Genomic DNA, 24,762 nt, shown 5'->3' with positions numbered 1-24,762 from the left:
TCTACTACTACTACTACTACTCTGAGTCACAACAACAACAACAACCATCCTAGTATGGGTCAAGCAGGCTCACGATGGAAAGTTCTGTGAATAGAATAATTAATAATTATTGGGAGTAGAACATTCGAAAGGAACTGGCGTGAGGGGGGGGAAACAAAGCAGCAGGGAGAGAGGGAGTACTTATCGTTTTACAATGAGGTATAGTTCAATAAACTTACATGTGGTGGTGGCAGGGAGGACCTTATTGTGTGTTTATCTGGGTACTTAGCTGTTAAGTAGCTATTATCGGTAGTAGAGCATCTGAGCGTGATATAATGGGAACAATAGATGGGTGGAAGGGAGGGAGTAAGGGATTGTTTGACCTAGGTGCGTAGGACGCGAGGTATACCCGGAAACTATTTACTTCCTCGTTACTACTACTACTACTTAATTCTATTCCAAATTGGACAGTGGATCATTTAAAGGGTTGCATTAAAAAAAAAGGAAAAGAAGTCGCTCATATGATTGATCCAACTATATAGTAGGCGATGTGGCTATCAACAATTTCGCTCGAGCAGCAGAAATATATGTATAAAAAGAAACGAGTATTAACAGGTAGAAGTAGTAAGAACCGAAACCAGCTATATGCATAAAGCAGTGAACGTATATATAGAGCAGTCGGTCGATATATTCGAAAAAAGAATGTCAGTTGGTTATTTTATTTCCCCTTTCCCCACTTCTTCACTCGGAAGACATAGTACAACGTGACGGCACCGGCAATGTTGAATACGAAATAGCACCAGAAAATTCCGTAGTCGCGCCAGCGGTCTTTCCAATAGACCCACCGAAGAGCAAGATACTCATCGGCTATAGTCATGGAGCAGTACTCGCAGGCAGAGGTGGCGTTTGGATTGTACACCTGGCCTCCGGCGGCTTCGACATACTTCTGCATGTATTGTCCACAGGTGTAGTTGGATGGGGGGTCGAAAACACTGAGCTCGGAAGTACTGCACTCCACTGGGCGGCCATGGAGGATTGAACTGCCAACACCGGCCGTGTAGTACGTGAAAGGGGAGACACGGTACATGAAAATCCAGAATCCGGGTAGGTCTCCGGGTGGTTGCAGCATACCATTGAAGATGAACGCAAATGCGAACATGAGAACGGCCAATATGCCTGCCACCGGTGCCTGGGGGATCGCAGCTATCACGAAGTGAGCCATGCTGGCCACATACAGATAGAATTGGACGATGTAGAGAAGGGCAAGGACGTGTCGCTCGGCATCTTGACCCGTGCCCATCACAGCCCAGTAAAACGATGCCCAAACGCAAACCCCCAGAACAAAGTGGTAGGGGATCTCGACAAAGACGTTTGAGAGAATGAATACTTTCCACGAGTAGACCCTGGATGGCCGTTCTCGAACTTCATATAGCGCCCGCTGCGCAACGAATCTGGGCGTGATCTGATTGACGAGGGTCGTGAAAACCGTGGCCAGGAGGAAGACACTGAAGAGAGCACACTGGAAACCCTGTTGAGTGTTGTTCGCTTTGTAGAAGGAGAAACCGATGAACAATCCACACGCTATACCCAACGAGTACTTTGCAAACACATATTCCGGTTGGCGGTAGTACTGCTGAAACGCACGTTTCATGACGTGGTAGAGTTGGCTAGTGAAAGGCATAGCAAATTCCATATTGCTGCTATCGCCATCCCGGGCTCGTGGCTCAGGCTGTTGTTGCGGATCCTGAAGACGTTCGAGCTCTGCGAGGACCTCCTTGCGCTCAGGGCTATCGTTCCATCTCTGAACCCAGTCAATGCCTTCCGATGCTTCCCCCGCGACAATCTCAAGAATGTACTCCGCCGGATTTTCCATGTCCCCGCAGGGCCTAGCACCGCAGCGCTCAAAGTATTCCAAAAGTATGCGGGATTGGTCTCCAATATCACCAAAGTAGACAGTTTTGCCTCCTTTAGCTAGGAACAACAAGCGATCGAAGGTCTGGAACAGCAGAGCACTCGGTTGATGGATGGTGGCAAGGACTGCCTGACCGTGATCGGCAAGCCTTCTCAGGAGCGCGCAGATTGTCCAGGAACTCTGTGAGTCTAGACCACTGGTCGGCTCGTCGAGAAATATCAATAATGTCGGTTTCGCAGCAAGTTCAACACCAATACTCAGCAACTTTCTCTGCTCCACGTTCAAGCCCTCTCCCAGAGAGCCCACAACAGCCTCCGCAAAGTCTTGCATGCGTAGAACTTTGATGACCTCTTCGACATATTCGTACTTCTCCTTTTCAGATACTGATGCGGGCTGACGGAGCATGGCACTGAAGCGGAGGGCCTCGCGTACCGTAGTTGTCTCCATATGAAGATCCTGCTGTTGAACATATCCGGTTTCTCGTGGAAAATTGGCCTTCAAAGCTCTTCCATTCACCAAAACATCGCCGGTAACAACGCCAATAGATACCCTCTGGGCGAGGACATCCAAAAGCGTAGTTTTTCCGGCTCCAGAAACCCCCATCAGCGCGGTCAAGGTGCCTGGCTTGACCCATCCATTCACGTTATCGAGAAGTCGCCGGGTACCATCTTTGACGGGTATATCATAGTTGAGGCCCTTCCATGAAAGGATATCTGTTTGCTGAGGAAGTTTAATGGCATCCACTTGGTCCCGCACTTCGGGCTTGTCTGGGGGCGCTTCTCCATCTTCGATCCCATCAGAGGATAGCAGATATTGTGGAACATGACCAGACCGGAAAACCAGGGTTTCTGCTTTGGATGTCTCACCCGAATTGTACTCGGAAAGAAACAAATAGAGGCCGGTGAATAATACCAGGTAGGCGACGAGAATACCGTAATTCCGCCAAACATGGCTGTAGTAGTATTGGTAGCTCTGCTCCACATAAGCGTCCCCGGAGACGAACCGCTCTCCTGCGACGGCACCCACGGTTGAACAGATGAAGGATGAGCCAACAGCATAGCTTGGGATCACCGATGCGCATTCAAAGTTCCTGCCATGGAACTCATTCGCTAATAAGGCCTCATAGACATAGTAAATTGGGTTAACCCAGCGGATCCACGAAAGCCACGGGTGCATGTATGGTTGCGGCAACACGAAGCCAGTATATACCACAATGCTCAAGATACAAACACCAGCCATTGCCATTGCCTGCGCGCTTGTCCTTGTAGCTGCAGCTAAGCTACGGAAAATCCCGGACATCGTCAAGACAGAAGTCAACAGAAACATGTAGCAAATGAAGAACTGCGATGGTTCTCGTCGAAGGTTGGACATCAGATAAAGAATCACACAAAAGAGAGTACCCCGTGTGAATTTGATAGGCAGATCCATGATCCAACTGGCCAAGGCCTCAGCAAAGGGATGGACAAACGCATAACCCGCTTGCTTCACAGCGATGGGCCTCTGGCTATATAGTTGAATAATCTCGTTGAGTGCGATCAAGGCATTAAAAAGCACAGCAAAGTATAGCACAGCCCCTTTCTGAAAGAATGTGGCGGTGGTGGGCGCAGAGTTGAAGAAAATCGAGCCTATCACCAATCCCAAGATGGGTTGTGTCACTACCGTAACGATCACGGTTGGTAGGTCGTTTCGTAGTCGCTGAAAAGCCCGGCGCAGGCAGAGACGGACTTGCATCGGAACAGAGAGCAGATATGGACTGCGTGGCCGAGTATGGCGGGCCTGCTGCTGTTCATGGTTGGCCTTGAATGCTTTGGCCTCGTCTGAATCCGGTGGATGAGCGCGTTGATACTCCTCTATCTGACCGCAGAGCTCCTTATATTCGGGGCTTCGCTTCCAATATTCCTCGAACTCCTTTGCCGTGCGTGGCACCTTGTCCACCATGTCAGGACGGGCCTTCCGTTCGCCTGGATTAGTAACTGAAGTCAGGAAGTCGCCGCTGACCTGACGATCTGGTAGTTCCCAGCCCATTTCCTCGAAGTAAGGTACTGCACGATCGCGGCTACCGAAGTAGATCTCGCGACCTTCGTAGAGGACGACTACTTTGTCGACGAGATCATACATCGACTGAGAAGCTTGATATGCAGCGATAGCATGACACGATCGACCCATGTCGGCAGAAAGACGTAATGCCCTGACAAATTTTAGAGCAGACGATGCATCGAGACCTCGTGTGCTGTTATCCCAAGCTCCGATACGACACCTTGAGACGAACATCTCGGCAATACTGACCCTCTTCCGCTCACCACCGCTAACTCCTCGCACAAAGTTGTCCCCTACCTTGGTGTGGTAGGTGTGTAAGAGGCCAAACACAGCCAAGACAACCTGCGTGAGGGTATCCACATATTCGGAGCGTGTCAAGCCGTCGATTCGTTTCTGGGGGGTCCGCGCATGCGCTGCGAATGAAAGTGTTTGACCAACGGTAAGGTGTGGAAAGTGTTGATCGACTTCCTTGTTGTAAGCTACCTCTCCACGGTGATGCTTGATCATATCCTCATATTCGATGCCTTGGTAATGAATGGTACTCTGAGGTTCGAGCGTCAGACCACCTAGGTGGCCACAAAGGGTTTTCAGGAATGTTGAACATCCACTCCCAGGGCGACCGAGAACGAGCAGGAGCTCTCCACTCTGGAGGAAGCCATCGAAGTTGTGGAGAATTTGCCTTGGTGGAGGGGACGCTCGTCTTGAAAGCGCATGCGCGGCAGCGCGGAAGGGAGCTGCCAACTGCGTAGCAATAGTCTTCTGAATCTGTAATGCTGAGCCTGATCCAGACACGCAAAGATTAGAAAAAACAACACCCTGCGTCTGCTGTACAATGCCTGACTGGTTTAGGGCCCTTAAGACGAGCTTTGCCCAGAGACGTTGATCGAACGCCGGATTGGCGGGATCCAAACGGGGGTCATCCTTTTCAATGATCGTAGCAGCTTGGGAAATCCTTCGACCGGTTCGGCTGGAGGCGATTCTTGTCAAATTGTGAAGCTCTTGTTTCTCCTCGTCCGATGATGGGGTCTGCTCCTTATCCGATGGGTACGGGTCGTGAGCGCTGGCGTCCTTTTCGTCCATGGTGCCAGTTGAGGGTTCCTAGATGGACCCGTTTCGAGAGCGTTCAGGTCACCAAGCGAGAGGCAAACCGGCAACGAGAGGGAAGCGGAATTCTGTAAGAGATAAGGGTTGGAGAGAAGGTCCCGTATGTATGGGATACACCTAATCAGTAAAGCCCACAGGGCAAACTATAGAAGGGCCAATTTCGAGTGTTAAGGTTAGGAAGCGATCGCCCCGCTTCGTGTCCAGCCATTTTTCCAATAATATATCAGATCTCACTCCCTTCATCCGCATTAGTGCACACTTATGCCTTGTTTCTAGAATTATTTTAGCCATCAGCCATGTCTATGCAGTCAAGCACGGCCGGGCGGCCTGCTCCTTTGGGATGCATGATCTAGGCGGCCCTAACTGCGGCCTGCAGCAGCTAGCGCAACAATAAGCCCCAACTAGAGCGTGGATTGATCGTCGCTATTATTACACATAGTCGATCGCTTCAGGCCACACCGGGTGGACCACCTTCAGCCTTGTCATTGACGATTCTGACTGGCTGAATTAAAAAAAAAGCCATTGTTCTTAGCAGCTCAATGTGTGTCGGTGCTGGGCTGTATGTGGCGAGGCTGTTGATGGTGACTTGTGGCACGTATGTAGCTGCATTTGTGTGGAGCTGGACACTGAATCTCATAGTTGGACCATAGAAATGACCTAGCCGGAAGATGGAGGTGATGATCCCGTCGATGGATGCATGAACCGGCTGCAGGTTTACTCCGTTAGGGCAAACAGCCATTGAAGGAGGGACCGGAAAAACTGCTACTCGCCTGTTTTGCCTGCTCGGGCGGAATTACGTGACTGATGGGAGGGGCCAGCAAAAGCAATCCAGCCACGAAACACGTCAACTTGCGACTTCCTATAATTGCCCTATCCCGGAAATGTTCCATGGCCTACTGGATGAGAGCAAGGAAGGGAAATATTGACGGGACGCGACGCCCAAACGACCGACTCGGTCACGGCTGATCGGTCCTCCGACGCGCCGGTGATCAACTATCAATCCCGGATCTGGTATCCATTTGGGCTCAAACTCAGCACCAAAGATACTCCGTGGCTCTGGTTTCGCCGGGAAATCTAAAGGGCAGCCATGCTAGCACTTCAGTGTGGATACGGACCATCGTGGTTTCTTAGAATGCCGCCCCACGCATGAGAAACTGAACAACTAGCACCTTGCGGTGAAGCTTACATTTCAGAAGACTGTACTGTGTACGGAGACTCCGTATACTAATTCCTTTGTTCGATCTCCAAGTCTCCTTGCTGCATGTTGTTGCTTCCGTAAATTGCTCCCGGGCGATTGTGACGTGTCTACTCCGTAACCCGTAGCAATCAAAGTATAATGATGTCTCTTCTTCTGAAACGAAGAATGAAAAGCGTTTGTTCCCTATGCAGCCAATTATGCCAGGAAACAGTTGCTTATTATGTAGTGGCCCTCATTGGAGGTGGTTGGAGGCGAAGAACGGACTCCCCTGCTCACAACGCTCGGATGGAGGAAGGAATACCGCCATCGAAGGGTTTTTACAACTCATCCCGCGACCGAAGTCTTTCCAAACAGAGCAAGGTGTATCAGAATGAAGTTTCTTTAGCCTCGAGGATGTCTTGAGACCGAAGCGTGTCTTGGTAGACAGCCAAGTTGGACGTGGCGAACTCGAACTCGAACATGTGGGCCTTCGGAAATGTAGTGTTACTGTTTCTGTTGCTTGGTACTGGAGCTTAGCATTTTCCAGACATCACATCGCAGATCTCAGGCAGCAGGCAGCGTATGCACTGGACCCGCAACACAGGGCTCTTGAGCTTGATGGGGTGATTCCGAGCCATGCTAGAGATTAGTATCGCAAGCTTTACTGAACGCGGTTATGATTGTGATCTGACACGCATAGAAATGATGCAGTGCAGCCATCGCTTGGCTCAAAAATGTCTCAGTAAGGAGTAGAAGAAAAGGAAGTATCTATGAATCGTTCAGGTGAATAAGGCTTTGTGCAGAATGGCCGGCGCTGAAGGGCTCTGAGATTGAGTAGCTGCTTCACGACATCAGGGTGACACAAAGTGGGTTTTAAGGTTCAGAGCAGGACCAGAGCCCGACATGATACGCAAGCTAAATCAGCGTTGTAGGATTTATGGTAGAGAGTAAATCCTGACAGCTCTTTCCGACAGGTTAGCCATGTAGACAGATGCAGCCAAGGCAACTGCAACGCCGGAAATATTCCAGAAGATGTATCGCACAAAAAATAAGCAATACCAGCCACTAAGTAAAAGGCATGCCTAAGATTTTGAAGTCCCAGATGAATTCACAAGAAAGTCAGATGTACAGTAGAAACAGTTTCATCCACAACCCCAAACAAACAATACAAACAAACACACCCCCGTACTCCCCCAGCCCACCAAATCCAGTAAGCGGTCAAGCCCACCACCAGCACATCGCACCATAAAAAAAACCCACGACAGCTAAGCTTGACTCACCTTCTCTTCTTCTCCCCTAAGCGCCATCCCCACCAATGCTGCGTTTCTTTGCTACACACGACAAGAAGACCTCCAGGTCTTCCTGTCCTCGGCTCTGATTTCCCCTCTCGGGAGAAATCACCCGAAACCCCCTTGCAAATGAGAAATTCGGAGGAATCTTCACCCTATGCACCCGCCATTTGGAAAATGAATCATTTCTTAAATGGCCGGTACTGCCCTCAAGGGCCTGGTGTGACATCCTTGCACACACCTGCAATTGGCATCAGAAACATCGGGGGGAGAAAGGAAGGGAGTGTAAGGGTTCGCTCTTGCATTTCTTTCTCTTTCTCTTTTTCCCCATGGGAGAGTCGTTGCGAAGATTGTGTGTGCACTCGGCAACTTTTGACCGGGTGTGCGACACTTTAGTGCAATACGCAGCATGCCGTTTCCTGTTCCCCCTCGCTCACTACCCTTAAGGGGGTGGGTTAGGGGAGGATGGGATTGGTATCATTCGATTCCGATTATTCTGGTGGGGGTGGCGCTTCACTTCTTTTTTTCTGAGGTTAGTTGGATCCCCTATCTTTATGAAATCTTGTGCCTTCGCGGTTAGAGAACTGGAAAGGACTTGTTTTTCCCCGGCTAATTGTTGGGTTTGGGGACCTGTATGGGTCCCTTAGGTTCTTGACGACCTAGGGGGGTTGGGGATATACTGTAAGGTTGAGGAAGAGATGTGTTATGGGATTGTGTTTAAGCTGCTATTGCAGGATAGTTATATACGTTTGTTGAGAATGCAGCCTCATTGCACAAATCCACTGCTTCGTACTTCATATATGACATGTAGAGAGACGGGACAGAATTATCGTAACCAATTGGACTTTGAACACGTTGGTCGCTTAGCATCTAGCTGGATATTATAGAAACAAAAATGAACACAGGCCCCCGAGAACATTCAGGATATTTTCCGAACATTAGAAGTTGAAAAGAAAAGAAAGAGAAATCGTTGCCTCCATGTTGCTCCCACTCGTCATTATGATCTCGCATGTATGTCCACTTACTCCTCATCGCCAATCTAGACATTATAAGTCAGTATAACTCTCAATAATATCAACGAGGAATCATCGTACCTTAGGAGCCAGGTAGAATCTCAAGTGACCGCTACCAAGGCCATACTCAACAAGGAGGGGCACCTCCTGCGACAGGCACAGGGTGACCTTGTTCGACAGGTTGGTGGCCTTGCAGAAGTTGACGAGGTACTTGAGGGAGAAAGTGAGGGCGACGGGTTCGGTGAGGGAGATGGAGACGTTCTGTGCGGGGTTCTCGACGTTGGTGTGCTGACGGACGGTGACGGAGCCACTGCCAATGTCACCCTGGCAGGAGAATTTGACACCCTCCTTCGTGGCCTCAATGACAACTGGGAGAGAAATTAGTCGCGAATCACACCCATTGCCAACGAGAAGAACATACCAGACTCAGAGAGAGCATTCAGATCCCTGCAGATACGCTGGAACTCTGCTGCCGGCATCTCTACCGTAGCAGCGTACTCTGTCTCCGGGATGGCCAGGTGCTCCTGGTCAATGTCCATCAACTTGATATCATACTCGCTAAGTCTATCCGTCTCAGCACTTTCGAACATCAGGTTGACGGCATCGGGAGAGTCCTCAGCCTTGAGAGTGAGGATGTCTTCGTTTTGGGCGGCACGCAGGACCTTGGTCAGGGAGACCAGGTTGATACCGAGGGCAATGTTACGGTCGCAACGGTAGGGGGAGAACCCCTCGGCTTTGAGCATCATGGAGACGAGAGCGACATGGGAGTTGTCCATAGCCTGAAGTGAGATACCGGAGTCATTGCAGTCGAAGTTGCAGTCTTGGACCAGATCCTTGATGGCGTCGACGACCTGAAGAAACCGAATGTCAGCAATCAAGCAATGACATGCAACAGTATGATCAAGAGTTACTCACGCGCTTCAGGAGACTGGCTTGTTCTAGGCGAGCTTCAAGCACTGAAATAGTTGTTAGCATACAATCTTGAACCAGTTGAAGCTTGTGACGCTCACTTTTGATGTGATGGTGGTATGTGAGTACGGTGAGAAGCTAATGAGAAGGAAAAGAGGAAGATGAGGAGAGGCTGAGTTAATTAGGTAGTGGTTAGCAGGTGAAAGCAGGATCGTGAAAATTGAAAGTCGTAAAGAACTGACAGAAGGAATTGAGTGCGTAGGAAGGATAGCGGCGTGTCTTTCAGGTTGGGGTGAATTTATTGAGGGACCTGAAAGTGCAGCGAATTCGCGTTCGAGGGTTTCATTAGTGGGGAGGCACGCGTCCCAGTCGCGTCATTCCTTAGGCTGATATCACCCTTTGGGGTTAGTCTGCTGCTGCCTGAGGCTGGGCTATACCGCACCCGTCACGAAGCAGCGTCACTACCACTGATGACAAATCCTGCAACTGAAACATCTCTATGGAATATAGGAAATTGTTTCGATATAGCCAGAGGCCTACAGGATGGTGAAGTATGCTTTCTGCTAGGCAGGCACTACTATAACAGTTCGCATAAGTTCATATGGGCATACCACGCTATGATCGTGCGCAGTCTGCAGGTCATGAGTGATTATTTACCAGAGAATAATGCTTAACAGTTATTGGGTCTCAATGATACTGATATCGGCGTAGGTCTGACCACTAAGCACACTATTAATCCTTGAAGCCGCTAAAAGTTATAATAATACACTTCTTAGTCACAATGATAACTCAGCAATGCATCACGTCACATCTACTAGGATCATGCTATATGTTACTAGCCCTGCAATATGACCAGGGAACTGCAGAGGAGTAGTTGAAATATCAATATTCAATTGGTCTCGAGTACATGTGGAGAATGCGGAATATGAGTTCCTTATGACAGTCCTCTTCCGCGGCAATGGCTGGATTACAAATGCAACCAGTATGGAGATGATGACAGGCATTTGAACAACTCAGAGGGTAATAGTGCATACCTTACAAACTACGGAGCCATAGAATCCGTATAAATATTAGGATCAGCTGTGGACTTGTCCGAACGATCCATTTTCTCCTTCTTATAGTGACAGTGGAGTAACATTCCAACACAAACATATTCTAAATATGACCACAGTATTCATGTCAGTCAATCACATAAAAACCAAAGCACTTTGGTAGAATACGCGCAACAGAAGAAGCTCATACAGCTACAGAACAGGAGCCAGCGGCTACATCGGCGGCGACCTTCTATCAGTACTTGTATCCAAGTACCCAGATCTGCACTACCGCTTACTGGTCCGAAGCCGCGATAGTGGGCAGAAGATCAAGACGCAATATCCTACTGTCGAGATTATACACAGCGGTCTCGATGATTCAGAGACGCTGGTAGCAGAGAGTGCTAGAGCCGATATCATCATCCGTTAGTAGACATATCCATTCATTGTCACATACTATCCATCATAGGGAAAGAGTACCAGCTGACATGACCCGCCTGAAAGACACAGCTGATGCTGCTGACCACCTCGGAGCAGCTAAGGCAATAGCTCAGGGTGCTCTAGAAGGGCACACCGAAGAACGCCCTGTCTATTGGTTACATACCAGTGGTGCCGGGATATTCTCGTTCTCAGACACTGAGAACAAGATATATGGGGAGAAAGGCGAGAAGATCTATGATGATGTGCAAGACATTCAGGAGATTGTCAACTTTCCTGACCATGCGTTCCACCGAGATGTGGATAAAGCGGTGTTGGAGGCCGGATCAGTGCGTCCAGGCGTCCTGAAGACTGCTATTGTATCCCCGGTTACTGTTTACGGTAGGTTTCAAGAACGACCAACACATAAGAGCATGGAGTCAACTGACTTACTGCTACGTTTTAGGTCGTGGCCGAGGACCCTGCTCCCAACGCAGCAGACAGATATACGAGCTAGCCAAGCTGACCATCCAACGCCAAAAAGTTCCCATCATCGGCCGGGGCCTCTCATTCGCGACCGATATTCACATTCAAGATCTGACTAGTTTATATGTCCTTCTTTTCGAAAAAGCCCTTTCAAAGCAAGATGATGGGCTTTGGGGTCCGGAGGCATACTACCTCAGTGAGAATGGGGAGCATTGCTGGGGTGAGCTGGCCCGTTCAATTGGACAAATCTGTGTAGCGGAAGGATTCATCCCAAACGCCGAAGAGGAGGCTTTCAGCTTCGAGGACGCTCGGAATTGGGCAGGCTATGAGGCTGCTAGTTGGGGGCTAAATGTACGGTGTCGGGCCAGCCGTGCTCGTCAATTGCTGGGGTGGCAGCCGTCTACGCCATCGCTAGAATCCGAGCTTCGCGATATCGTGAAAGAGGAATATCGCCGTCTGCAGGAGGCGGAAAGCAATGCATGAGGCTCTGCTAAGATGTTGTTTTCGAATTACTATCGGTGGATTGCAAGGAATTGGCCGACTTACAGTCGGGCCATAGGAACCGAAGATTGAAGTTTCTTCAGTGGTACTACGCAGATCACACAATCTATATTGTCAAATACACCTGATTGAATGGAGCAAGACATCATACTTCAGACATAATTGAATACTGTCTCAATACGAATAATTACGCTAGAATGTAGGATATGTACACAAGGCTGATGATACAGAACAAACGAGATCAAGCGAAAGCCGCCAGCATTGCTTCGGCAAGCATAGTGAGTATACAGGAAGACGAAGGGACGAATCAAGAAAAAAGTACATGATATACAGTATCAACGATTGTAAGGCCCAAGGGTGTCCGCCAGGGGAAAGAGGTAATAATAAGTAACCGGGCTGAGATAGAATGCAAAACTGCCTTAACGCCGCTGACACCGGACCGCTCTATACATTTCTGGGTATCAATCTGCAAAGGTTGCTAGGAAGAGTCGGCTTCCAGCTCGAGGTAGAGTAAATCTTAGGTGATGATATGCGGGGAGGAGGAAGGTAAAGGGAATCGGGTATCGAGGTGGCGGTAGAGGAGATAGGGTTGGAGGAATGCCGTCGGATGATGGCGGAATCAAATGCTTGTGACACGTTTCGCAGCTATTGTGGTACGAGGTCGTTGCTTGATTACCATTTCTAGCTCCTTGAGCATGTTTGTATTGGCATCAGTGCGCTCCCGAGCGGCTGCTTGTCGTGCTCTATCTTCCTTGACTCGCGCAATTCGTTCTTCTCGGGTTAATGACATCCTCTTGTTCCGAGCTGGAAGAGCGACAGCTTCAAAAATTTCCTCCTCATCATCTAGTGTATGGACGATGCTGGGATCTGTGTTTTCGCCAGTCAACGCTCGAAGGGCGTCTGCGGGGCTGCCCTCGACTGCAGTAGAACCCCCAAGGCTGGGTGTGGGTGACAGGGGTGTTTTCAAAAAGCTCGAGGGTCGCGAGAATTCCGGATTTGCGGGTTTTTCCAAGCTACTCATCAATGCGGATTTGCCCGACTCCCACTCCTGGAGAAGGCTTCTAATGTCCGCTCCAATCGATTCATACTGGGGCATGAGGCTCGCCTCGAATTCACCAGCATCCGGTCGCTCGAGATTAGAGCTAGATGCCTCCTTGAGGATGTGCATCTTTGCGTGAAGCGCACGAATTCCCTGGGAGAGTGAATTGATATTACGGTATTGTGCACGGAGATTGTCCTTGTTGGGCGAAGCTGTTGGTAGCGGAGAAGGTGGGATGACATCACCTGGCACGATTATTAGCCCTGGCGGGGATCCTGTTGAGGATTGGCACTTACGATCGTCCTCGTTGAGGATGTTGGTCATCTTGTGAATGTTCTCGCCAGTAATATGAGCCAGGTCCCGCATTTGCTCAACTGCCGTGGTCCATCTAGCAATATCGGACCCGCCGCCATCCGCGCCGAGCGCGAGAAGACAACAGAGGATACTCTTTCTCACGATGTAAAGCCTTCCGAAAAGTGTGCGAAGGGCGCGCAGAGAGTATTGATCTTCGGTAGCTCGCTCATCGAACGCTGCCTCGGCTTCCATAAGCTCCTCCTCTGATATATCGTAGATATCGTAATACTTGGCGAGGTTGGTGGCATCGGTAAGTGGGCGCAGGGTATGTTGTGCGCGGATGTATTGGCCTAGCATGAGATAGAACGACTCCGACACGGTTCGGCGCAGTCTCAGACATCGTCGCGTTTGCGTCTGATCTTCAAGTCGGCTTACTGGGGGCAACGGCGTGCTTCTACTCGAAGGATTAGTGATCTTTGTCATCTAAGCTAGATGTCAGAGCAACTTACATGCGGTAGCCTCTTGAGACCAGCTCAACCTCCTGTATGAAAACAACCGATGCGGAAGCGGCAGAGTCAAACCCTTGAGCGTTGCTGATGAAAGTCACAGCTGCGTCGACAGCTTGGTGGCGCAAGTATTTCAGCCACTGTCGCTTGGCGAATGCATAGAACAGAACCCCAATTACGGGCACGAGAACAAGCAAAACTCCGACCTTCCGAGGGTTAAGACCAGACGATGTTCGAGACCGGCTCCAATGTAACAACCAAGCTACGGAGAAAGAAGTCGAAGCCGTGACAACAGCACCTTGTATACCAAACGTTGTGGAGATAGACGGAAGGTCTGCCGGAAGAGCCGTCGACATCACATCTGCAGCTGATGTGTAAGAGGGCGCAGAGTGTTCGTTCAGCAACTGAGACGCAACGATGACATAGCCGAACTGTTCCAGGAATCTTTCGTTGTCGCTTCTTCCAACGCGGGAGTTCAGAGCAGACTGGGCAGAGAGGTTCGTTAGTAACAATCACAACCAAGGCAAGATGTGGGGTGTTCATACCGTGCAGACATCATAGAGTCGACCCAGAGCTGCCCGTTGTCGCGAGACTTTCCGTTCAAGGGGCTTGGGTAGTTTATTCCGGATACGCTCCTGGAACTTCGAAACTCCTCGTGGGGCAAAATCCGCAGCCGTCGAGTCGGAGAAATCATCGCTATGGTCTGTCTCCTTGACAGGCCAGTTTGGGTCGTGTTCGCCTTCCCCTGACGTATGACCAGATAAGACTTTGTGACTCCCCCAACATATCAATCGGGATAACTCACCCTGGAGGTAGTCCGCCAAAGGCGAGTTCTCATAGACGAGCGATTCCATGACCAGTGAACATTCCGTAATGGTGGCGATGAGAGAGGAATCGGGGAGAAACACGGATGCTGTAAGGCTAGGAAGGGGAAACAAGGATCAAGGCGGGAAAGGTCGAGCAATAGAGATGAGACAGGTGTAAGATTCAAGCGCGTTCAGTTGCGAATTATCGCAAACCCATCTCCGCGACAGTCCAATGGGGCGCGTGGGAAAGTCGACTCAAGGAGAGGGCAATGAAGTGGAGGAGCGAGATGAATAGTATCGAATGGGAACGGGGGGGAAGAAGGGCGACGAGCTAAAGGCTAAAGCAGGTTGACTAGTTGTTGGAAATCCGAGGCGCGGCGGGTTGTAAGGGAGGGCGAGTGGATACGCAAGAGGAGTTATGAGGAGTTATAGTAAGCGGGTTTAAGGCCGGCGCAGGATATACATAGCAATCTACCCCTGGCAGATGGAGACACACTGGCTTGAGGAACAAAGAGGAAGCCCGAACGACGGTGCCTGTGCAGCGGCCACGTTGAAGATCAGACCATGTGTGTGTCTGGGGAACTGGATTATTATTGCCTGCGCTTTTCTCTTTTCTGCTCGAATCGGAGCTGGCGCTGCTCCGACGCCCGCCCGGCCTTGTCCGTTTCCTTTTTCTCTTTACTCTGCAAACCACCAGATCCCTAACTAAGAATAGGCGCCCCCCACCGTTTCGGTGGGCTTTTTCTTCCCTTGTGCGAATCAATCGCCTCGATTCGATCTGGCCGATTATTCCTACAGGGCGCTGCTAATCTCTTTTTTTACCCAGTGAGCGCTCGCGATGGGTTACACCCCAGGCTTTCCCAACGAACTCAGACGATGTGATCACACAAGTTAGTTTGCGAGGGGATGATCGCAGTCTGTGCTTTGACTTTCCCCCTCATCAACCAAAACTTGGGTGGAACTGACATCTTGTGAACTACGGCAGACCGAGGTTTCAGCATCGAGCATATGTTGGGGCCCGCGTGGGATCTCGGATGTCACCATCATTACCCTTGGGGTACACATTCAAGCGGCTTGTTTCATGTTGCTCGGATTTGAGGCAGCCTCGGAGCATGGCTCTTTATGGCTAATACCAAGAACTCAAACATTGGCATAGGATTTATTGATGCTGCATTGAGGTTGTTTCAAGTGCTTCATTACTTTTCGACGACAGACACGCCTATTCATCACTACAGACTGGCACTGGATCACGAGAGAAAATGACAAGGTAAGCCAGGGGCGGTAAACTCGTATCTCTGCAGTCTACTGCACATTGCCACATATATCTGTTCAACTTCCATGTCTCCTTGCCATCTGCACATGCACCGTGCCTAATGAGGATCCTGGTCGGACCCTACAGCATACAGGGAGCCATTTCGCTGTAGCGCAAGTAGATATATGCAGCTTTACGTCTCCTTGCACTATCAATTTCGCTCTCTTCGCCACCGGGATAGTAATGCTCCATAGATTGTACATATATTACTATGTACATGGGGATGTTAAACGAATACGAGGGGAGCTGTTTGTGCAGCAACAATTTATTTAGTTACTCCTCAGTGGACACCGTTGGGGCTTTGTATGTGATCGACATCTAACCCAAAAGGGACTAAAATAGTATTCTAGAAAAGTAGTCGGTGGTCGCATCGGACCTTGAAGAATGTGGAGGACTACATTAAGTTGCACCCACAGCAAGTCACCTAGTGAAGGATGTTCAATGACCTTGGCCAGGCAGGAGCAACTGTGATTGAGGGTGTCTCAATTTGCCATCCACGATGTCTGCCTAAGGTGTCAACCCCCTTCCCGTTGCACGGGCAACGTAGCGTCAACATCGCGTCTCCATACCTCAGACCCATCCTCGACCAAACTTTCTATGATTTAGCCTCGATCTCGCCCCCGAAGCTTGACAGGTCATCCCTTCATATAACTTGATGGCCTTCTTCTAGCTTTGATGTCGACTGAATCTTAGCTCCTATCCAACTATTGAACCTGACACGCCATACAGTTGTCGGGAAAGTTATTTACGAGTTAAGCCCATGGAATAGAGGCACTGCCTAAACATCAAGACTACTTTAAAAGAATTCTCCGTGCATTATCTCAATATGTCCGGCTTTCTGTACGAAGCTACGACCCCTTGCCCTTCAAGGACGAGCACTTCAATCTTCAGCCGGGGCAGCAACAGAAGCTCGTCCGACAGCATGTGGGAAGATAGTCTGGGCAACTGGGACGATACTGCTAACATCGAGTTCACGACCGAAATTAAACAGTCTGTACTTACAGGCGTCAAGCCCAGACGAAGAACCAAGACAAGTTCATCCTTTGCTATTCACGAAGACCATGGAGAGAATCCTACACAACCGGCATACAAGCCGAAGCGGGATTCGAGCATAGCAGCACCGACCACGAGCCGCAAAACATCCTTACTTGCGCAGCCAGCTCAGAGATTTCGTCCCAAAGTCAGCTTCGGCCCGAGCCCAGACACGCAGTCGCGTCAAGAAGGATTATTCCACAAGTCAACAAGTAAGAGAACGGACACAGAGAAAAACAACGCGCTTTTGATGCGCATCAATGGAGCAGATGGCCAGGAGAAGGCAAAAAATAGCCTGAAGACGGATGTACGCCGTAACACGGTTTACATTCCCCCGGATGACGGTACAGTGGCCAGCGTATTCATGGGTCTCTTCAGCCCGCCCAAGTCGGACAACTTGGAGAAGTATATCAATGAAGATACTCAAGTCAACAGCCTGGAACTACAGATTGCTAAGAAGCGACAAGCCAAGCGATCTCTCGCATCATCTGCTCAACGGGCTCCATTGAGGCCAAGCTCTAAAGTAATGCAGGAGTCCTGCATTCATCACGATATTGCCGGGAAGAATGGCGGAAAGGAGAATGTGCCTCCAGGAACAGTTATCACTGAAGGCAAGAAAGGATACCAGGCCCTGAAAGCCAAGGAGGAGTTGGGAAACCGCTTGAATGCTTCTCAGATGGCAGCTAGAAGAGCTGGTGCTACAAATGCCTCTGTAAAGCCTACATCCAAGCCTCTATCTACCAAGACGAGCAACACTCAGCAGAAGAGCAATGTACTGAGCAACAGCCAGAACACCACTAAAGCACGACAGAACAGATCTGAACACGATGGCACCGTGAAGCCACGTTTGACATCAGACTACAACCGAAACACTTCATCACGAAGCTCAACTCTATCTACATCACAGAAACAACCAAAGACAAGCACAGTATTCAAATCGACTACATCGCGCAATGATATGAAGCCAATCGCGAAAGATTGTCCAGTTATTTCAGACAACATCACAAACCCGTCGCTGTACGAAGAGAATTGGCTCTCGCACCAGGAGGTGGCAATAACACAGTTGGTTAATGAAACGTTTCAATGTACTTATGAGGAGCCAGAAATCGACAACCACGCCATGCTTCGACATGAGCTCCTCACCTTGTACCAGGGAACATCTTTCGCACACGTCCACAAACGGCTTCAAGCATCATTGTTATACGGCGCTTTGAGTATACCAAAAGACGTGCTCACGCGCAGTAGCCGTCTTCACAACGATCTGGGCTTGAAGCGGAAGTTCTTGGATATTTGGATCAAGACCTACGACCTGCGAGCATTGCGAGCCGCGCTGGAAGCAATCATTGGAAGGAAGATACCCACCTCTAAGTTGGCCCATGGAGGCGATGCCTCGGATAATGACAAGGCGATGAAACGAAAGTTGGAAGGATTCCTGGATGCATTCTTGCTACGAAACCAAGATATTGACCATCAAGAGAAGATCGCTGTTGGAGAGAATGACGGTGTAGCTGGCCAGACATATCGTCGGACTGTTCTTCGAAGCATAATGATGGTTGTCCTTCTGGACAAAGCGAGGATGTGCCATGGGACAGCCGTTCCGCGATGCCTTTTCCTCTCTTCGTCACCTGTCAAGTCCTCTAATGCGGTGCTCCAGGCACTAGGTCGGTTCCTGTTGCCATCGTGCGGAGACATCATCAAAGCATTGAGCCACTTGGACTGCGAATTGAGTTATGAGCAGCATCCATTGGAAGAATATGACTACCGGGTTGACAACCTTGCTGTAGATCTCCGGGACGGTGTGAGGTTGACAAGGATTGTGGAATTGTTATTCTATCCTTCAACCTCATCCGGTGAAGTGTCGAACGGAAGTTTGCCGCTTTCGAGTCATCTGAAGTTCCCATGCAGGAGCCGCACGGTAAAGCTTTTTAACATTCAAATTGCCTTGGATGCGCTGGCTTCTGCCCAAGAGACAAGGAAGCTCGCGAAAAGCATACGCGCAGAAGATATCGTCGACGGACATCGCGAGAAGACTATTGCGTTGTTGTGGAAGCTGGTCAGCACATGGGGCCTTGCTAAGCTAGTAGACTGGGGAGACGTCAAAAAGGAGATTGAAAGACTGAGGCAGAAAGTCGCTTTCCAGGCTGGTGAGGATGGCATGCCATTGAACAGGAATGATGAGAGCGACGAACCAACCTTGCTGCTCAAGCAATGGGCATCTACCCTTGCACATCTCAAGGGCGTACCGGTTGATAACCTGAGCACGAGCTTCAGCGATGGCAAGGTATACGAAAGTATTGTTGACGAATACGACGGATATCTCGTGAAGCATGCCGAGGATCATAGCAGAACAGCATCTCTAGAATCGCGTCTGCGGGCGTTGGGATGCAGTGCAGAATTCGGTGAGTTTACCAATGACATTACTCCTCCATAGCGACTAACATAGACCAGCCAAACTCGTGTCTCCCTCTTCAAAAACTCATATCGTCGACAGCGACTTTACAATCGGAGCACTCGCGTTCCTCTGTTCGCGGCTTCTGCCAGCTACGAAGCACGCGCGAGCTGCGACAGTACTCCAGACAGCATGGCGACGGATCCTGACGCGTCGAGATGATGAGCGCCGAGTCATCGCAAGGGATATTGCTAGACAATGCGCTGCAGTTGTACAAACACAAAACCGAATTCTCTGGGCGAAGGAGGTGATTGTGCGGTGGTGGAGGCTGACTCGAGCTCAACAGCATGATCGAGTAGTTGCTACGTATGCCTACGAGGACAACCGATATCTATGAACGCAAGTCACCATATGGGGATAGGGATTGTTACACCATCCAGATGGTCTCTACAGTCCAAAAGGGCTCCAAGTGCAGCACTACCACTTAGTTCATGTATTCAGACGATAATTCATAATTCATAATTCCAATCACGCAGCACTTACCCCCCCCCAAATAATGAAAGACACTTAGTCGCTACGTACCATCCCCTGCCTCCTCCTCGGACCATATCCCATTAGCCAGATCATCACCCAACTAGTACCTAAGCACCATCTATGATCATTAATTGTTACATATGGGCATCCACTCAATCATCACCCAAAACCCAGCCACACACACCACACCAACAAGCCTTATCTACCTCCCACGACAACTACAAAGAAGCAAAAAAATAACGGCAGATACGAGAATGCTATCATTATCCAACATGATTATGTACATGATGGAGCATAGATAACTACAGTTAGACAGATAGTGGGGGTTGATAGTACCGATCATATCCAAATTACTGTCTGAAGTAAAGTACTAACTATTCTGACTACTTGCTTTTGTCATATATACCCAACCAAGTCACTACCTATTGACCCAACTATATTCTAACTACCTACGCCCCTTGCTTATTTATTTGTTGTAAGTTTGTAACTAAGGGCAAGTTAATGGGTTAGTTTGATAATCTGTCTTATGTACATAGGGAAGTATGTATTCGTTATGCGTTATGCGTTATGATGCATTATGGTGAAGAAGAAGGAAGAAAGCCAGAAGAAAGTAAACTGGCAGCGATCATGACGACAAAGTCTGCAGCGATATACAATAGTTAGTAACTGTACGATGATGATGAAAATAAGTTACTATATATGAATAAATGATATGATGCTATAATATATGCATCTGCCTATTCACTATACTGCTTGGCATTTACCATAGTAGTTAGAATATTTTATCTGGGATCAACCATGCAATCAAATCAGCATATACATTTACTTGCTAGTATTAGGCAGTAAAATAAAAGTGAAATCAAAATGAATTATTACTTACATACATACATACATGGTTATCTAGTTCAGTTAAGTTACTTAGTAAGTAATAGTAATAATAATGATAATAATCATGATGAAAGTAAGATTTCCTACGATGATATGCTTATGCTCATGTTACATTAACTGTTACAGTTGTAGGTACTACTAGTAGGGTGTACCTACCTATCTTGTCAGTTTAGCCAGTAGTAGTAGAGTAAAGGTATCGCTTACGTGGGAGAGATCAGCCATCCATCGTAATAATAATAATCATCATCATCCCACACACACACACGGGAGGGTGGGAGATGGAGGGAGAGAGAGTTTGTCGAGGTGAACTCGTATGATGTCACTGGTTTTTTGTTTTTGTTGCAGCTGACGGGGAACTTAGTTAACTACTACTACTACGTACAAAGTAACTACTACAGTACCTGAAGTAATGATTTGTTCACGATTGTTGTTATTCATTACTCATTGATTAATTTACCAATATTAATTAGTATGTCTGTTGTCAGTGGGTTTCAGTGGTTGAGATATTTAAAGAAAATGACGTCGGTTGAGCATCTGCCATCTGGCAGCTGAAGCGGCCGATCGCATTTTCCCCTCCCTCCTCTACGAAGTATGACCCAGGTAGTATTGGGCAGCCTTGATGATGATATAATGCTTCCGATGATCAGATGCTGTTCTTTGAATCAGAACGACGAATCCGGAGGGTTGAGAGTAGCAGCAGCAGCCCTGCGGGGAAAAGAAACAGCAGACGTTCGAGAAGATTACTGGAAGCGGCAACACACGCCTCCTCTTTTCTTATTCTTTCTCTTGTCTCTCTCTCTCTCTTTCTCCACCTTTCCCTTGTCCGATGACCAGATCGATCGCCAACGGGCTTTGACTTCTCTCCCTTACGCCGTACAGTAGTCTCGCTGCAAAGGGCCCTGCAGTGCATTGGTACCGGCCTGCTGGTTGGAGTCCCGGTAGACTATATGTACCTGTGCTGGCGAGAACGAACTTAAATCGCGGGGTTGTTATTGGCAGAATAGCCGGTCCGCCATCAGGAGATTCCTCTCTGGCAACCCTTCCTGAGAAAAAAGCGGTCGATCGCCGGCTCGGAGGGAATCGCGAGATGCTCTTTGCTGGCCGGAGTTGCTATTCTTCCGGATCAGCGGAGAGGAAGTAAGAAAAGGGGTATCTTAACTTAGTCCGTATTGCAATGAGGCTTAGACAGACACTCTTTCTCTTGGTATCGACTTGCTCCCGTGGACAATCTGTGATGTGCAGACAGACGTGTCCGAGGACCTGGACAGCTTGTCTTCTTCCAAGCCCCCTTAATTGGGTACGTCTAATCGATTCAAGCTGCAACATAGCCTAGTCGCTCTCTCTTTCCCCCTGAGCAAACTTCGACGTGGTCATGCTTGGTATTCGTTCGCCAAGAATTTGTCCTGCAATATAGGAGCAGATGATCGACGAAGATCTCCCACCTTCCGGGGGGTGATACTCCTTTTCAGACCGGCCAGTATCTACTTGGTGCTCTTGAGATGTCTCCTCCCATCCTCCTCCTCCATCCCACAGCCGCAGTCATTCGCCCAAGTATTTGGAATGGCGCTTGGCATCCTTGGCCGGTCACCAACTCAACACGGGATCCTCTTGGACTAGTTGCACCGGGGAGGCAAGGAGGAGGAGGAATGTGTCGACGGCGGACAGTAGGTCGGTCGCTGTAGCTCCGGACTCCGGGAAAGACCGGGGACCGACCACTCTCCCACGCCGATGGGGGGTTCTAGCCAGACGCTCATTCCACTGCAACAGACGTCGTTCGCAACTTGGCTGTGATCATCTTGGCGGCAATTCTCCGTCGTACCGGGGGCAAGGTCACAGGACGTTGCCAAGAACTGCGGTGGAATGTCCAGAGGAGAGGGATGAGCACTGAGCAAGGGGCAGTCGAAACGGGGACCACTCGGTTTTTCAACTCCGCCTCTCAAGTGAAGGGATCCCCCATCTTCATGGTTGCATGGGGTGAAATGTATATGCCTTGGCCATCTTGGCGGCCCTCTTGGCCGTCCCAGTCGGAATCATGACCCTCCAAAGAGGCTGTGATGTCTGTGATGTTGAAGGTTTCGGGTGATCCGCTGTGTCTCCCCAACCCAGTGTGGTATGTCGATCATGCGCTCAATGATGAGAGCATTGCCATCCCTTTGAAGAACTGGGCTCGATGCTGCCACTGACACATTCTAGACGTTTGCCTACCACGGTAAGATTTCGACGTGCAGGCCGGCCCGTCCTGGAGTACTTGGGTTCTGGATCTTCATCCACCTTTGCAATGGCTTTGCTCTTTGTTGTCTCTTCTTTTCTTCATCGTGACTGAAGCAAGGGCGTGCCCCCCATGTGCAACTAGATTGCTGCATTAGCGACCATCTTATCTTCCGTGTACCCGATACCTGGTATACGGGAGGTATGGTAATTGTGTTTACCTGAATCGAAGCGAGGAGGAGTAGGCTGATTAACGTCGACGACGTTCTGAATCCTTCCATGACTGACCATGCCATGCGCTCAGTCATGGGCTCGGAGTGTGGGAGGCGCACTTGCATATGTCATGACGGCAGCCTCGTTTTTATCCGCATAAAAGCCATGGATGGGATGTCTGATGTCCGGGGTGGGTTTAGCTCAACAGTCAGGGGAGTCGACGATGATTTGCCAATTGACCGAGTCCAAGACCCCGATCCATCAATCACGATGGTTGTACGGGGTACAGATGGACAATGCCGGGTCGGCGGAAATGAAGCTGGCTGTCGCACGGCTAGCTGACCATGAGACAGGCAAAAGGCACCTTGTTGCCGTGCCGGACTGGCGAGTCGCTGGGACTTTTTTCTGGGGCATACATTACTCGATTGGGTGCGTCGTGCATCGTAACTTGAAGCCGGCGCGAATCCAAGCGCGAGTCCCGTGCTGGTGGAGAGGGCAGGAGGAGGAGAAAGCCATGGACGGTCCAGTCAGCGTCGTTAGGGTATCGACCTAGGGAGAATAAAATCCCTCATACAAACCGCTCTTAGGCCGACGTCGGCCATTAAGGTACAAGGCTCTAACTCTTAGTCGCCTTAGCTGCAGGCCAATGACACCACCGCAGCAGGACTTTTGATCCTGGGCGCGGAGGTCGATAAGCGGACGTATTAATCCTTAATCCTAATCCTGGGTAGCTCAGTTGGTGTTTGTTAGGTTAATGCTATTCTTATCCGGCGTTGATCCCGGCGTCTGCCTGCCTGTCAACCTCTCACAGTAGCAGTAGCAGTTATACCATAGCACCGCGCCGAAAAAAAAGTGGCCCTGAGGCATCCGCCCACCAAAGAGACAAACCCATTCATGCTCTCTGGTCTGTTCGTCTCCATAATCGATCTCATGGCGGTCCACTCGCACGCGCGACAGTTCAGAATCTCCACCAGGTGCTGCTGGTGGTTCGATCATCAATATGCAAGCTAGCATAGTAGCCATCCTATCCCAGAAAAGGCTGGGGGAGGAAGAAATGGATGGGGTTGAGGACGGTTGTTCGTATGCCACATAGCATTTCCTCTTCCGGGTGGCCGGTGACCATCGTGGTGGCAGACTCTACCTGCCTACTGTACAAACTTCTTGTTTCCCTTCTCCTCCTGTAAAGAGTCGCCTTTGGAGTTTGGGTTTTAATTAAGATTTTATTTTATTTTTTCCCCTTCCTCTTTATTTCCTTTTTCTTCGGGTTTTGCTTGCCTCCCCTCGGCCATGCCGTTCAGCCAGAGATCTTCAGCTCTTCAATGAGGATCGAAAGTTTGCACGCTGTTCACGAGCACTTGGAAAGAATGATTGTATATAGTTTATATTTCTTATTCTGTTTTTCCTTTCCGTCGACGGTCGGAGTTTAATTGCGGAAACTCTGTTTCAATCTTGGCTTCTAGGCCGCGTAGCACATACACCAGATGTATTCGGAACATAAGTATACATAAGTCGCATGTACCTTGTATCTTGTTCTCGATCCAAGTGCGGAGAGTCCGTGTTGGCGGCCATGGATGAGGATCCTTCAGAGGGGACTGAGTGTGCGTGTGAGTGTGGTAGCCAAGCATGGGTCGCTAAAAGGTCGCATTTCCTTCCCTCCCCCCCAACAGCGGCATATGCAATGTGTAA

The 24,762-nt window shown here is 49.4% G+C and overlaps 4 protein-coding genes across 4 annotated transcripts; 1 reads left to right on the top strand and 3 right to left on the bottom strand.

Moving 5' to 3' along the window:
* Positions 1-523: 523 nt before the first annotated feature.
* On the bottom strand, positions 524-5,008 carry BO88DRAFT_374007 (ABC multidrug transporter; the record flags this gene model as incomplete). The annotated part of the gene is made up of 1 exon (XM_025704291.1): positions 524-5,008. The coding sequence occupies one exon, from the start codon at positions 5,006-5,008 to the stop codon at positions 698-700; it is 4,311 nt and encodes a 1,436-aa protein (XP_025558411.1). The 3' UTR covers positions 524-697.
* A 3,575-nt stretch (positions 5,009-8,583) lies between these two features.
* BO88DRAFT_429380 (uncharacterized protein) lies at positions 8,584-14,548 on the bottom strand (the record flags this gene model as incomplete). The annotated part of the gene is made up of 9 exons (XM_025709147.1): positions 8,584-8,879; positions 8,933-9,362; positions 9,427-9,491; positions 9,516-9,520; positions 9,663-9,699; positions 12,492-13,602; positions 13,727-14,179; positions 14,240-14,439; positions 14,500-14,548. The coding sequence occupies 9 exons, from the start codon at positions 14,546-14,548 to the stop codon at positions 8,584-8,586; spliced, it is 2,646 nt and encodes an 881-aa protein (XP_025558410.1).
* Positions 14,549-15,350: 802 nt separating this feature from the next.
* BO88DRAFT_157690 (uncharacterized protein) lies at positions 15,351-15,697 on the bottom strand. Its single transcript, XM_025701572.1, has one exon. The coding sequence runs from the start codon at positions 15,563-15,565 to the stop codon at positions 15,392-15,394; it is 174 nt and encodes a 57-aa protein (XP_025558409.1). The 5' UTR covers positions 15,566-15,697; the 3' UTR covers positions 15,351-15,391.
* An 817-nt stretch (positions 15,698-16,514) lies between these two features.
* On the top strand, positions 16,515-19,664 carry sha1 (putative calmodulin-binding protein Sha1). Its single transcript, XM_025705258.1, has 2 exons — positions 16,515-19,243; positions 19,293-19,664. Exons 1-2 carry the CDS (start codon positions 16,639-16,641, stop codon positions 19,628-19,630), a joined length of 2,943 nt encoding a protein of 980 aa, XP_025558408.1. The 5' UTR covers positions 16,515-16,638; the 3' UTR covers positions 19,631-19,664.
* The last annotated feature ends 5,098 nt before the right edge of the window (positions 19,665-24,762 follow it).

This window comes from Aspergillus vadensis (assembly GCF_003184925.1).
Source record: "Aspergillus vadensis CBS 113365 unplaced genomic scaffold BO88scaffold_29, whole genome shotgun sequence".
NCBI lineage: Eukaryota > Fungi > Ascomycota > Eurotiomycetes > Eurotiales > Aspergillaceae > Aspergillus > Aspergillus vadensis.
Note: the sequence above shows the minus strand (reverse complement) of the source record. Positions and strands in the feature narration are given on the sequence as shown.

Bases quoted from the DNA above. Each gene is read 5' to 3' on its own strand.
- sha1 (XM_025705258.1), top strand. From the start codon at position 16,639: ATGTCCGGCTTTCTGTACGAAGCTACGACCCCTTGCCCTTCAAGGACG. The intron at 19,244-19,292 runs GTGAGTTTACCA...AACATAGACCAG, and splicing joins GGGATGCAGTGCAGAATTCG to CCAAACTCGTGTCTCCCTCT.
- BO88DRAFT_157690 (XM_025701572.1), bottom strand. From the start codon at position 15,565: ATGTGTACCCCAAGGGTAATGATGGTGACATCCGAGATCCCACGCGGG.